The 15,597-nt window shown below is 41.4% G+C and overlaps 1 protein-coding gene across 8 annotated transcripts in view; it reads right to left on the bottom strand.

Moving 5' to 3' along the window:
* The window catches only part of NRXN1 (neurexin 1), a 629,457-nt gene that overhangs the window by 255,868 nt on the left and 357,992 nt on the right, over positions 1-15,597 (bottom strand). Inside the window, exon 1 of one of the 8 annotated variants that reach the window (XM_042884919.1) lies at positions 1,075-1,315. The exons of the other annotated variants lie outside the window; for them this stretch is intronic. Within the exon in view, the coding sequence (XP_042740853.1) occupies positions 1,075-1,315 (241 nt within the window). Of the gene's footprint in view, positions 1-1,074; positions 1,316-15,597 lie in introns of those variants that run through there. 8 annotated transcript variants of the gene reach the window in all.

Below are 15,597 nucleotides of genomic sequence, written 5' to 3'. Positions count from 1 at the left end.
TTGGCACACAAAAGAAATATTCAGGTGAACAATGCAATCACATCTTCCAATTGGCACTGTTAATCACTGGGGAAAAAAAAAAAACAACACCAACCCAACCCATTGAATCCTAACTACTTCGTGCCCACAACTGGGTCACCTCGCCCAGAGATGCAAAGGTTAAGCAGGAGATCCGGTTTTCACTTTGCAAATCTTGTAAATGACATCGCATGATCGTGCAAATGAAGCAAGGCGAGAAGAGAAAATGAAGAGGAATGAAGCTGTATAACCTAATCAGAAGCCAACACGGGTTTTTCTTTATCTTTTTTTCCCCTCCCTCGGAGACAAAGGGAGGCTTTGGTTTTAAATCCCTAAAACACAGTCTGGTGCTTAGCTTTCTTTTAAAGCAACGCTGAGCATACTCATGTCTATTTCACATACATTTATGTATAGGTTCGTCTAAGTAGATATGCAAAAAGAAAAACTGTAACAGCGCTGTTTAAAAGAAAACCAAAGCAGCTTCCCATCACTTCAGAAACTAAGTGTCATAGGACTGTAATTCTTGAGCATTTACACCATAAAGGAATTTTTTTTTTTTTTTTTTTAGTCTCCGTCCCTCTCCGGACCACGACAGCGGGCAATGAACAGCTTATTTCCCGATCCCCTGCATAATTAGCTGACCTCTGCCTTAGTTCATCGACTTTCCACCAAGGTAACGAATGGGAAGGACTCGATCCTCGCAGCGCTTTCAGCGGCGCACGGACTCCCTCCCCGCCCCTCGCTCCCCGCCGGGTCCCTAAGCGCCCGGCCCGGCCCTGCCCTGCCCCTCTCCTCAGGACGCAGCCCCGCCCGCCCCGCTCGTCTGGCACCCCCGGCTGGGGCGGGGGGCACCGGGGGGCGAGGGCCGGGGCTCTCCTGGCTAGGGGCAGCGGCTGCGGATGCCCCGCGGCGGAGAGGGTCCGGGGAAGCAGCGTGGGGACACCGCGGTCCCCGGGGGAAGTCCCAGCGCCGGCTCCTCGACGGGAGCAGCGGGACGGGCACGGCCCGGGCGCCCACCCCGCCCCACAAGAAACCGAGCGGCGTGTCCGAACCCACCGTGTCCGCCTCGCAAGGAAGCCGGTGACCTGTAGATAGCGATAGGCACTGAATGATGTTTGCTGCTGCCGTGGAAATGGTGAATGTGGTGAGCGCCCAGGCTGGAGGCTCCCCACGCCACCCCAAGGAGGCCGCTGAGCGTGAGCGGGACTATCCAGAGCAGCGCCAGGCGGCCCCCAGCGCTGCCGCCGCTGCCGCCGGCGGGGCCCGGCTCGGGGCTGCCCCTGAGCAACCCCCCCATCCTCGGTGCGCGGCGGCCTCGGGGGGAGCGGCAGCCGCGGCGAAGGAGGCAAACTTTGGGCGGGAGCGCTCGCACACACGCAGCCGGGGCCGTCGGCTCACGGCACCAGGCGAGCCATCTCTTCCCTGTGGGAAAGCTGCCGGGGATCCTTTTCTCCTGGTCTTCTTCTACCCAAAACAATCCGAGACATAGTCAGAGGCGGAGAATCCAGGCAGGTGAGAGCCTTGGCAAAGAGGTGGAAGAGAGGAATAGCCCCGCGCTCAGGCAATCGCTAGTTTCAGCTTTCCCGGGGCCGCCGCTCATTAACAACACTCCACAGTTGCAAAGGTTTACGAGAGCGCCAAGCGTTCCCCCATCCTCAGAAATCCGCGGGGTAACCAACGGTGCCACATTTCTGCTCAGGAAGAAAAAAGGGGATGCCACTCCATCAGCCGGCGCTGGGAAAGCGGAGAAAAATCAAACTGCTGCTCTTCCTTCCATTCATCTCCGAACTGCTGAGCCCCTCGGAGCGGCGTGCACACGCACACCCGCTCTCACACACACGCACACACACACGCACACTCGCACCCAGACAATGAGCGGGCTGCTCCGGCAAGCTCGGCTCTCTGACTACTGACAGTAATACCCGAGGACGTTTTCAGGGAGAATAGTGCACCCTTATGAAAGAAGCTGGGAAAAAAAAAAAAAAAAAAAAAAAAAAAAAAAAAGAAAAGAAAAATAACCACGCTCGCGAAGAGCAGGGCTATGCAAATCTGCAGTCTCCAAACAGCAAATCACTGAAGCCTGGATGCAATGCAGAGGACGAGCCTATGTTAAGGAGGGAGGCTGAGTTCAGCTCCCACACAATCGCGCTCCGCTCCGGAGCTGCCAGAAGGCGGCTCGGGCACAACACGGGCGGACGGCCGCCCCGCGGAACGAGGAAAGCTCCCCTGTGGCAACGTCTCAAAAGCCCGCTTTCTTCTCAGAAAGAACGATTTCGGGTCTTTAAATTGACCTAAACTTCACCCATCAGACGGTACCTCTGTCTTTTCAAGCAGCGGCTTTGATTCTCCGCTAATGACACACATGGCGCCTAACAAAGAGTTTCGGCTCGGGGGGGGGGGGGGGGGAGGGGGGGGGGGTGGAGTGTTTTGGTTTATTTTATTTCATTTCCCTGCCTTACTGCCGCCCGCCGCCACCAACCGGGTTAGGAAACGTCCCCATTGTCGATCCCCCCCCATCCCACCCCACCCCCGACTGCGGGGCTCGCCGCCGCCTCGCCCCCACCGCAGCGGGAGGGGCCGCCTCAGCCCCCGCCGCCGTGCGGGGCGATACCGCGCGGAGCAACGCAGCCCCTGCAGTACCGCACCTGGGCACAACAGGGTGTGAGAGCCACACGCTGCCGCTCCCAGCCTCCCGTAATCCCGTGCCATGCCTTCGGCGGCATGAGATCATGGGTGCGGATGCGTGAAAGGGAGAGGGCGAGGGGTGGGTGTGAAAATGCCTTTTTTCTTTCTTTCTTTCTTTCTTTATACCCCTCGCATTCATTTCAAACGCAAAACCGCTGCTGTTTGCTGAGGTACTTTCTAATTTGCGCGGATGCGATCTGAAGTTGCAACCCTTACTCAGCCGCGGAGGCTGTAGGAGAGGAAAAGCTTTTCATCGTGCTCTGCTTAGCCCAGCAAGGGTCATTCTCCTGGAGCGAGAGGAGAGCCCCAAAACCCCGAGCTGAGCCGAGAAAGCGGCTGCAGCCCCCACCCTGCCCCGAGGGGATGCAGATTTCCATCCCCAGGCTGGAAACATCGTCCGTCTGCAAGTAGAGCAGAGGCACTGGGGCAAATTGTAAAAACCCTTCATGCAACGATGGAAGCACTCCAGGGAAACAAACAAACGGATTAACCAACAGCCTTAGCACCCAAACCTTTCCCGGGCTTCGTACAAGTGCACGTTCTGCCCCGCTAACCCAGTGCTGGCCTGCAAAACAGCAAGACAGTGCATAAGAAACTCAGGGACTTCTCCCACCTGTGCTTTTGGGAAGCCTTTGTTCAAAAGAAATGAGAATCTCACATTTCCAACTTATCAGCCTGCAACTGCTGCGCACTGTCACCTCTCCAAAAAACAAACAAACAAACAAAAACCACCAAAACAACCAACCAACCAACAGCAAAACCCCAGTAAAACAGTTCATGGTTTAAAAACAAAATCCAATACAATGAAATCTCTCAAATAATTCCTCGAAGAAACACAGCCTAGATTTGCCAGCTCCGCTAAAATTCAAGCCCCCGAAGTCTATTTATTGTTCCTGCAAGTAATGCACATTAGGAAACTTATCCATACATACCACTGTTTTCTTTGAATCTGACTCAGAAAACAAAATACTTCAGTCACCAGAACCAGGTTTTTGGTAAACTGTTGGCAAGTTGCTTTAGAAGCATGCAGTAGTTAACTGATTGTTCTTAATGACAGCAGACAGCCTACAATATTTTGAAAGACATAACTTTCCTGCAATAGGAAGCTGTACTGCCAGCCGTGTAACAGTACAGTTGGCACAGTGAATCTCAGCTGGCAAATCCTCCTTAGGCCATCTCCTGCTTGGCTCTTTTAAGGCCCCCATCATGAGCTCTGTTCTGCTACTGCTCAGTGGGAGTTTCCCTTTTGGCATCCAGGAAGGCAGGGCTTTGCTGTGCAGTTCCTGTTAGTTGTAGCCTTACAACGGATCTTTGTACAGAATCCTTCCAACCTAAGCTTAGCTTGTTGAACTAAAATCCAAGCTTTGGTGTGGACACAACCGCAGGTCTTCGTATTCTTTGTCTTATTAGGTACATTTGTTGCCTGAGTACTTTCATCTAAGTGTTTACTCAATCTGCCTCCTCCATCACAGTGGTATGAAGTATAAAGGTATAAAGTATTTAAATACCAAGGACAGATGAATAAAATGTTTACGTACTTCAGAAGTACTAAATTTAATATTTAATTGAAGATAAAAAGAGTGTTAAAGTGCCCACATTATTAAATGTATATTTACGCAGTGCACACACATAATTGCCACTAAGGTTTCCAGTTCAAATTTTGGCTTGGAGACTACTTAGAGCAGTTCTTTTTCCTTTTCATTAGATAGATTGTATATCTGGAAAAAAAATAATTCTCTAGAACAGCAGTGATACACTGGCACAGGCTGCCCAGGGAGGTGGTAGAGTCACCATCCCTCAAGGTGCTCAGGAACCATGGAGACATGGCACTGAGGGACATGACAATGAAAATGGTAGGGATGGGTTAGCATTGGACACACTGATCTTAATGGTCTTTTCTGTGTGTTTCTGTAATTCCTTGATTTTTAGGTGTTACATGGTGTTAAATGCTATTTAGGGGCTTCTAAATTGGTGGATTATTTTGCTGCTGAGGACACAAAAGCCAATCTCCAAAACCCTACTTAGGCATCTTATTTAGTTACTTGGCGAAAATGTGAATGGGGAGGCACAAGCCTAAGTAGGCATCTTTTTCTAGATCTGGCCATGTGCTCCTATATGTGCTAATTTTAATGTACTCTCTAATTTTAATGACACTTGGCATTTTCCTGGCTCTGCACTCTGAACCATGGAAATAAATGAGGAGACTATCCAAGTTTCAAGGAAGCAAAAGGTGATCTAATGCAGGACATGGGTAAGAAACGGGGAGAAAGAATTTGTGGAAAATACACAAGAAGATGGATGATGGGAAGGATAACAGAAAGGGAAAAGGAGGTTGAAGAATTAAATGTGCATGAAAGCAAAAGAAGGATGGGAACAGAAAAGCAAAAGAAGGAAAAGTGAGGAAATAAAATCCTTTCTTGATTAGGGCTTTTTTTTTTTTTTGTAACAAGCACTTCTTTCTAATTTGAAGCAAATCTTGGCGGTAAGATACTTCTGCTCTTTTCATGTTTTATTTAGAACTCTTAACTGGTAGCCTTAGCACTCAGAGTTAAGCTTTTTAATGAAAAGTAAAAGTTGAAAGCATCTGCAAGTAAACACTATGAAAACCAATGTTAAGCACAAATAATTTTCTTATTTAAAATACTTTCTTTTTTACCCCCTGCTGACATAAGAGTGAGTCTGAATCTCTGTTAGCTGAGGACTAGTTGAAGTTGAAATAATCTGACTGCAATTCCCAAGGGCACGGAATCGTGTATCCACCATGATCATATTGTGGTATCAGGCTGTGAAGGCCTCACCCAAAGAAGAAAGAAGAGGAACAGAAAGGCAGTAAGTGGAGTTTGGGTAAACAAATAAATGTCCTATTAGAGGCATAGCAAATAAGCTGTGACAATAAACTACAGTGATCACACGGTAGTTTTCGGCATTTTGGAAATGTGCCCAAACCTTAGCTCAGTGAAGCTAATTTAATGGAGTTGTTTTAACCCCATTTAACACTTACCCTATGCAGGTCACATGGATAGTAAATGTGACTTTTAATCAAGTTATCTCTACCAAGTGCTCTATTAATACCAGTAGCTGCCTAGGTTTATGAGCAAGAATGTCCTTAATTGTACAAAGGCATCTTTTCCTTGCTTCTTCTACTGAGCTATGCCATTATCCTATAAATGCCAAATGCTCCCAACTAAGACTTACAAAAACAAAACGACTACTTCCACGAGTATAATTTGCATTATTTCACTGAATAAAATGGACTATTTCTTGCTGGTACAACTTTATGTGCCTACATCCCGATTCTTGTCAATATAGTTACATCAGTTAAGATAAACAACTTGGCAACACCAGCAAAGCTTCAGCGCAGACCGTGCCTTAGGCTGGCAGAAGTTGTCAGTTAAATTCAGGGCTACTTTAGGTTAAGTGCCTTCTTATACAAGCAGACTTCTTTGCCCATCTCTGTTCACCAGAGATGAAACCCCACACTTTATACTGCAACTTCTGGGCATAAACTCCTGACGTTCAAATACGTGTAGCAAATTTGGATAGAAAAAAGCTCTAGAAACATGTGTTTGTATTACAGAGAATGCTGTTCAATGAACACTCTAACACATTTCCTGTGTTTTCCTACTGTAGCATTTCTCTGCTGCTATGGATGGAATCACATTTCATTTCAAAACTTATGGAAACTGTGATTGCAATTAAGCAGGAAAGAATTTATGTTCTTATGTCTGACAGACAGTAAATTGGAGAAAATGTGCAAGCTATCAGGTTTAACCTATCAGCAGTTATTGCTATGAACTCTGATGACTTTCAGGACCTTTAGCCAGGATCTTCCAACACTACAGATGTCGCATTTTCCATTTAAAGTGTTAATTTTCCTCTTTTAAACTGGAGAAAGTGCTTATTTTAAAAGCCAATGAATTGCAAGATGCAGAACTCAGGCCCGTCACCAGAGAATAAGAATCACAGCCAGTTTGTGTCCTAAATCCACGTAATTTAGGGAAAGGGCAGGAACCCTTTACTTTGGAAAGGAAGCCAATACAGTTTATCATATGAACTACTTGGAGACTTGGAAAGTAAAAGCATAATTCTAGGAGAGATAGATGGAGTATTTGTGTAGTTATAAAATGCACAGAAAATCTAACGTTTGGTAGTAATCTAGCTTTTCTTTTTTTTTTTTTTTTTTTGTAGATAAATTATATAATATAAAAAAAGTTGACAATGGAAATACTTAGTTTGCTTTCCTTGTAACATGGGTATTTTCTCTCTATGTATTGTAAAAAAATAAATCCCTCCACAGCTAATAAATCTTTCTGACCATAAATCTGTTCATCCAAATAGGCTTAAATCTTCATATTAAATGTTTCTTGACTCTGCATGAATAAAGACAGCAATCATCTCTTTCTATTCCTTGTTGTCAAAAGCAAGCTGATTTTGTTTCTTCCTACCAAAACCACTCATAAGCCACATCCTTTCAGTTTAGAATAAAAGGGACTGGTTGGAGAGCATTTTTAACAAGGAGCTGACTCTGAAAGGAAGCTCCCTCTTGGTTTGAAATCACCCTGGTTGGTCCATCAGTCTGCAGGGCACTTTGCCAAGTCCATGCACCGTTCCTTGCATTAGCCCTGCTTTGACTTGCTGTCAGGAGGATGGCTCATATTCCACTGGAGTTGTCTTTTGCTGGCTGCCAATGCTGTAATGCCATTCAATTTTGTGTTTTAATTTTTTTGTCTGAATTTGCACAAAGGGTGCTAACACTTTGGCTTGGTTCCCCTTTTCATTCCAATACAAAGCCATGGGAATTAAGGCCAAATCCACATGTATATACATGGAGACATTTAAGAAATTCATTGTCCTGTACAAAACAGGGCAGGTTATACTCATATTCTCTGCGGACTACTGCACTAGAACTTAATTCTATAGGCAATTAGACAGCTGCAGAACTTGCAGAAGCCTCTGATTTCTACCAGTGCTGCCACAGGAATTGGCATTGCATTGCTGCAGGACAGGGAGATCCTTGACTGCAGCTTAAATGCTACTAAATGGAAATGAGCAAGTGCTCTGGACAGGGACAAAAACCAAACAACCAAAGAAGAACAACAACAAAACCCACTCTAAGTTGCAAATTAGTCAACATGATGTTTGATGAGATCTGTGGTAGATGCCAATAACAGAACCCAGAGTGGCGCTGTTCTGCGTCCAGTACAGCATACAAAGAATAAGTGAAACGTATTTGTTTATAAAGATCTCCATAAATAAGAGAAGTCTGTGTTTTTGGTTGTTGTGTAGCTCCTGTTATGATTTACATAACAGCTGGGATATTAAGTGCCACATCAGGACCAAGCTAAAACTAAATTCCAAGTGCGATGGCCCTAAGATGGGAAATTGAATTTGAAGAGCTTGCAATAGAAAGATGATCATCTTTTCTTTGGTGGGAAGCCCACAGGTACAAGGGAGAGACCTAAATGATGGAATGACTAAAGCTAAGAACAGTCAGGAGACATGGTCTTATTATAACACACCCAGAGGAGGGCCACAGGAATCATCACAGGGCTAGAACATCTCTGTGAAGAAAGGCTGAGAAAGTTGGGTTTGTTAGCCTGAAGAAGAGAAAGCTGCAGGGAGACCTCATTGTGGCCTTCCAGTACTTAAAGGGAGCCTCTAAATTGCACATTAGGAAGAAATTGTTTATTTGGAAGATGTTTAGATACTGAACCAACTTGCTCAGAGAAGCTGTGGATGCCCTATCTGGAGGTTTTCAAGACCAGACTGGATGAGGCTTTAGTGGTAGGTGACCCTGCTAAAAGCAAGGGGCTGCAACTGGATGGTCTGTGAGATCCTTCCAACTCATACATTCTTAAGCATATTTTCCTGATATGATTTCTAAGGTGCCTTCCAACCTGGTTCGTGATTATTACCCCTGTCCTAGTCCTTGGAAAAGAAGACGATGTATGGTGGAGTCCCACCCCACTGCCTTCCTTAAACATATTTGTCCTGTGTCAATTTTAACAGAAAGAAAATGGTAAGGAATACCTTGCTATCATTTTGTCCACTCATCAACACACTGCTTCAGATCCCAGACAGCTGTACTGTTACAGATCGGATGTAGAAATGACCACAGTTAAATGCAAAATTGTAAGAGGACACCATTAACTTCTGGCATTCATAACTTTAAAGTGTCCAAATACTTATTTAGCTTTAAGCCTTTTGTTTGTTTGTTTTAAAGAAAATGCATCATCATTCTGCAGAAACTCTGCTTGTAGTGCCAAGAAAATGTCTATAGCTGAGTTATGAACCTCTGAACATGCAGGTTTAAAATGGAAATGCTGACAATCTTAAATGCAGTGGCAAAAATACTGTCACTACAATAATCCTTGTAATCTAATATATTAGCCCTGGGGGAATGCAGAATTCAATTGCTGGTCTTAGACAGCCTTTCTGAGGTTCAATTCAAATTGCATAATTATTCTATATCCTTCAAGTTCTTTAAAATACATTCCAAATGCAGTATTGTACATTCCAAAATATTTATTCTTCAGAGATTGATTTGACTTTTTTCCTCCTTCTTTAAAGAGAGATATATGACCTCAGAGGCAAGCGAAAAATCATTAATAAAGTTTACAACGTGTGACACTCTTTTGTGTATGAAAGACTTACTTTCTTCCAGATTTTCTCAGTTATGTTGCCAAGATGATTCCCCCAGAGAGCTATGTGTTTATCTTGACAGGTGTCAGTGAGATCTGCGGAGTCTCAGCGGAATTGTTACTGGTTGCTTTGAGGTACAGTAGAAAACATTAAGTCTGCAAACTAATGAACTTAGCTTATTACATTCTAAATAAAATAAACCACAGACTAACCTGGATTACTCTGCTAATGTCTTTCTAATGAAGCTTTTATTGGGCATATGGTGTGGCCTTGCTATTTTCCTCATCTAGCTAGCACAAGCAAAACCTCAAAATAAAACCTACACGTTCCTTTTCCATTGTATCAAAAACTCACTCTGATAATTATTTTCAAATTGCTATTTTGCTAGCATAACCTCTGATTAATTTACAAGACTAAATGGATAAAACAAATTAAAAAAAATCAGATAATTATAAGAAGCAGGAATCACTGTTAGTAGAAGAGGAAAACACAATTTCTGCTGTTACAAAGGAAAAAATATAAACTGCAACTGCTAAGTTTTAATTACTTTAAAATGCATTCCGTGACCTGTCCTGACAATAGCAGAGAATCGCTAACTAAATGCTCCAACTTCTGAAGTTAAATTATCATTCCCTAGCTACAGTCCATTAGCATTTTCCAGCCCTGAGCTGTAACATGCCATAATTTCATAATGCATATTAGAAGCAATTAAAACAATAGGTGCTTTAACAGAAAAAAAAAAAAAAAAAAAAAAAAAAAAAAAAAAAGAGTTCTAAGCAAAATGAAACAAGTTAGCATAATTTTCAGCCAGCTATGCCTTTTGTTTCTGTTATAACTTACTGTCTGCCTGTGTACATACGAGATCAGAACAGAAGGAAAGGCACTCTTTAGTTACATTCATCTTCTGGGAGCACACTGCCCAATTTAGGTGTAAGCTTATACCAGCAACCCGAAGAACAGAAAAACCACACGTCTTCAGCTTTGATTTACTGTTTCAAATCATTAATTTCATTTTTCTGTTTCCTGCATACACTTTTGCTTTGCTTCCATATTTTCAGAAGCCCGTTTGAGACAAAATAGCCCAAGCTCCCTCCTCCCTTTATTTACTTCAGCAACAAATTAACAGTAAAGTTTTCACAGAGGATAAGAAAGTAGATACAGTGAGAACATAAGGAGAACACAGTTTTTCTTTTCTTCAGCACCAGCAGCCAGAAACAGTATGAAAGCAATGGATCATGAAGAAAAGCAATTTCCTACTTCAGGGATTAAGCAATGCCTTCTTTTGTAATCTTAAACGAAAGTTCTAGCTATTTTTTTTTCCCTCAAGTAATACCAATTTCTTTTTTTCCCCCCAATCTAAATAAATATTCACCAGAGAAGCTCTAACAGTCCCAAACACATCACTTTTTAGCCAATGAACAACACAGACAAAACCCTTCATGTTGCACTTCTTTGAGTGGGACTATCGGTAGCACAAGAAAAATTAAGCTACTACACAATCCATAGATAGATAATTAACTTAATGATGGAGAATATCCAGTGGTACATGTGTCCTGTTCTTTTCCTAATGACAACGATAGGTGATTTTAATAGAGAAAATACAGATAATTTGGTTGAAGTATTCAAATAAAGGCAGGTACCCATATAGTACTGTCACAGTACATTTTGCATCCAGTTCTGTGAAGATACGTTGCTAGGCTATAAGGTGATATACTACATATACCTGTTCTTTACCCTCTGTTAGCATGGATAAGATGGAAGTCCTATAGCTGTTTCTGTCAGACTTGGAGCAAATTTGAGCAGATCACTACAAGCCATTAGCCACTTAATAGCTAATTGACAAGCCAAGTCAATGTTATCAGTCATAAGGATAAAGATTATTTGCATGAGTAAGGCTTGGCAGAATTATACTCTTACCACCAATGCTGAAAGGTTTCAGCTGCTTTCATCTTCAAGCGTTATTAAACAGTGCATTGCAGGATTAAGTCCTCTGCACGTATGAATTTGTAACTATAAAGCTCTAGTGAACACTCAGTGTGGAATTAGAGCTAAAACTGTGTTAAAAGCACTTTGAGATCACTTCATAATAAATGCCAATGTTTGGAATAATTATAGATGAGTGGGCCTTCCTCAGTTCTTACACAAAGATAAATGGGAATCCTGTGTATATTTGATCACCTTTGCTTAAGGGGGCAGGTTGCATGGGGAAGAATGGTCACTGTAAGTTGACTTCATAGGACCAAATCTGTTCTCCTTAACATATATGCAAGTAATACTTGCAACTGGGAAAAGAATGGAAAAAGAAAATCATTTAACTCATGCCTGTGTTTTGTTTTTTAATGAATTAAATATTTTCTTAGCTAAGACAAGGCAACTCTTATAGAATTAAAATGAAGAGTCACAACCAACTTATCTTTTAAAACCAGGTTATGGCAGGAAAGAAGATGCAAGGCTTCTCAGCTGACACTTCATGGCTCTATCAAAACTTGCCTAATTTTATCTGCTTGTTTCAGTGAATAATAACAGGTGCCATCAGGAAAAAATACATCATGCATACATATTTTTAAAGGCTTAGAAAGCTAGCAGCTTTCAAGGGGGTTGGAGATTCATTATCCTTGAGGTCCCTTCCACCCCTGGCCATTCTGTGATTCTTGGATCTAGTTTTGATTCTGAGAAGGACAAAAAGGTCCAAAACACATTCTTTAAGACTGTGTGCATGCAAAAACTATTATAAATTTAAGTACAATATATGGGTATATTGCTGGCCATCTTTGCTTATGTAGTTCAGCATTACTGCCCAGAAAAGCTTAGGGGCATATTACATATTGGCTTTTCATTAGGAAGTTTTCAAAAACCACACTGAACCACTAGCCTATAAAAGCTCTTCCAGATTTAACAGGGTGTCAGTTCCTGGAGCTGTTTTTTTTCTTTGATGCACACTGAGTACTGCCAGTAATTTTAATCAGAATTATGCCATGCACTGGAGGAAGACAATCTCATAATTTGAATTATCACGGTTTTTCCATAACCCTGCCTCTTGCAGCAGTGCTGTTTTGTCAGTGGAGTTTGTACTGCGCAGGCTACTGATTTGTGGCTGCTTTGTTTAAAAAAGCTTGCTAACAGTCTTTCTCATGCAGATATATCAAAGTGCTTTGCAAAGCATGGAGAGGAGCAAGAAAGAACTTCTAGTGAAACTTTTCTCCATTTATAACATGAAAAGATCTCAAATTATTTGTACTGAAAAATAAAGGATACATTAGAAAAATTAACACATCACATTTTAAGATTATTTTGAAAACTATGCTCCCTTCCAACATTTTTTATGCCTTGGTTTTAAAAAAAAAATTAAGATGTCTTTTTTCATCACTATTTTTTTTTAGCTGGGGCTGAACACATTTTCTCCCAATTGCTTTTCAGAACTGCCTCTAAAGTCAAAACTAGATAATTGCTATAGCTGAAAATCAGTGCACTTTACTCCATAAAACTCCTACTCTGAGTAATACTCTGCAAGCCTTCACCTCATCTTCACTCAATTCCTACTGAAGAAGAACAAAGTACTCAAGGTACTGAAGGAAGGTTAAATGTTTATATATAAGCTTACAATGCTTGTTATTGAGTATGTTTACGTGGCTCCTGTAAGCTAGCTTTAATGAAAATATAATCTTTTTTTATGAGAAATATGAATCAGTGTTGCTACATTTAAACTAAAAGTATTGGTGGTAAAGCTCAGTGTGAGATGGGGACACACAACCCACGTCGGATTAGATGGTCAGATACAAACCATCTCTGTGTCAAGAACCTAATGCAGATACACTCTGTGTGTGGGTATGTTAACAGGACACATGCTTTACATTTGGTTGCATGAAAAGATGATGTAATATGCCTTTGGTCCTATAGCCTAACACAAAGCTTGGGACCAGGATCCCTGTTTCTTGCTTTCCCACTGCAGCATTTTTGCTTGCGTTATACAAGACAACTAACCCTGTTTTGGCTAAGAAAACTTCCCCATTAGAATTACAGTCACAGAAGAGGTTTATGAAGTAGAGCATACATGACATGGTGCTGCATTCTTTCAGGCTCTAATATGTATGCTCTGGTAGAAGCTACAAAATGAGAGCTGAAGGACAGGGTGTTGGGTGGTTTTAGCCAATGACCTGAATGGAACTGACAGGAGACAAGGACCTGGACACAATCTCAGTGCTAAAAACATTCCAACAAAATCCATGTGAGCTATGAGTTATTAGAAACTATTCTTCATTCTCACCTACTTCATACTAATGATCAATTTATCGTTAATGCAAAAAGAGATTTAGAACAATGTTTATGCCATTAAAATAAATATCCATTAGATATACAGCACATCCTCCGACAACATTTCCTTCTTGTGGAATTCTTCCAGAAAAATGGATCTATATATGGCATAATGCAATTATACTTAAATGATAATAAGCTATTGAACAGGGGGAAACAATTTACAATATTGAAAACTTCTAAAATTACTTCTCCTGTGAGAGAGGGCTTCAAATTATGCAATATACTATAAAATGATGTTTTTTGGTATGTAAAATATATCATTAGTTGGTGTTTCTTTTTTTCCCCCTTCCTTCAAAGGACATTTATAATGTGTAAGCAATACAGCAAAGGCTTTCTTCCACTGAAGAATCTCAGAGATAAGCAGATTAATTAGATTAGCTTTTCAGAAAGAAAATTCTAGTTACGCATTTGAAGAAGTTTGCTTTTTCCTTTGTGGTAGTTAGGAGTTGGGAAAATGCTGAATGTAGAAATAAGTAGCAGCAGGGAATTCCTGCACTATTCAATACAGACCCACACAGTAAACAACAGTTTTTTCTTATTTGCTAATTTTTTGCTAATCTAATCCTTTCAGGAAAAATGACGAATTGCTGTACCTCCAAGGTTCTTGGTTTCAACAATAAGATCAGCAGATGTCACAGAGATGTCTAGCCTTAAGTTCATAAGCTTCATTAGAAATTTTTCTGACCTATCTGAATATAAACATAAGGACTGAGAAAGACCATTACTTTAACAAGCTTGGACATTATCTTCTTGATAAAAGGATGGAATTTCCAGTGGTTGGTGTATTGCATGAGAACACTCCTAAACTGCTGAATTCTTATCATGGATACCTTGTTGTGGTAAACAATACACTTATTTTCCTTCAAGATGAAGACTTTTTTCTTGTGCATTTTCAATCAATAAATATCCAATAAATCTTGATTTTTTATTTTACCTAATAGATATTTGGGAGGGTAAAACAAGCAGTACTTGTTTACTTTTTAGTGTCTGGTTTAGTGAGTGCCTCCATGCTTGAACATAGCTCAGGGTGACACTGTGAGTTGGCATCTGCTCACAGCACATTGGAATGTGCAAACACAAGCATAGCCTGCAAAAATATGAAGTCATTCTTCCCCTCAGCTCAACATTAATAAAACCTCAGCAGGAATACGAGGAACAATTTTGGATATTGCACTCCAGGAAGACATGAGCCAATTGAGAGAACAGTGAGGAGAGCAACATGACCAGAGTCCAGAGAATATGAGCTGTGCTATAGCTTGAAAGGATTCAGCTAAAGAGGAGACAACTGAGAGGGAACATGATAATAGCATTCAAATATATAAAAGGAGGTTTCAAAAGAATAAGGAAATATCATGTTCTCAATAATGATAATGGATAGGACAGAAAGAAATGTGCTATATTGCAGCAATTAAGATTCAGGATAGATATTATGAAAGCCTCTACAGTAAGGACAGGGAAGCGGCATAAAAGATTGCCTAGAAGATGGTAAAATCTCCAATGATAGAATTATTCAGAACATCTCAGACGTAAGTCTTTCTAGAACTACTCAAACATAATTGATATGCTTTTGTGACCAGGATGACATCCTGCAGTCCTGTTCATTTTCCTATTTCTATGGATAAGACTCCTGTCTGCAATCATTTCCACTGTAAATTATTACACTGGAGAAATGAAAATATTTTCCTCCACAGAGGTGGTAAAGAAATAAGTAAGAGTATACTTCTTATCAATACCCTCTTTTTCCCTATACATGATGTTACTAGAGATGACAGGCCTATTTGTCAGTTTGAAACAGTTCTTAGAAAACAAACAATGAGAAGAACAAACCTTATCTAAACCTACAGCAGAGAAATGAATTGGAAAAAAAAAACACTACCTCAGCTTAATTTTCTATTCTAGATCATGAACAAAACAAATGAATTCAAGAAAGAAGCAAAT

The sequence above is a fragment of the Lagopus leucura genome, unplaced genomic scaffold (genome assembly GCF_019238085.1).
Source record: "Lagopus leucura isolate 7727_CA_CO unplaced genomic scaffold, USGS_WTPT01 Super-Scaffold_73, whole genome shotgun sequence".
Classification (NCBI taxonomy): Eukaryota; Metazoa; Chordata; class Aves; order Galliformes; family Phasianidae; genus Lagopus; species Lagopus leucura.
The sequence above is the reverse complement of the archived record's forward strand: the minus strand, read 5'-3'. Positions and strand labels throughout refer to the sequence as shown.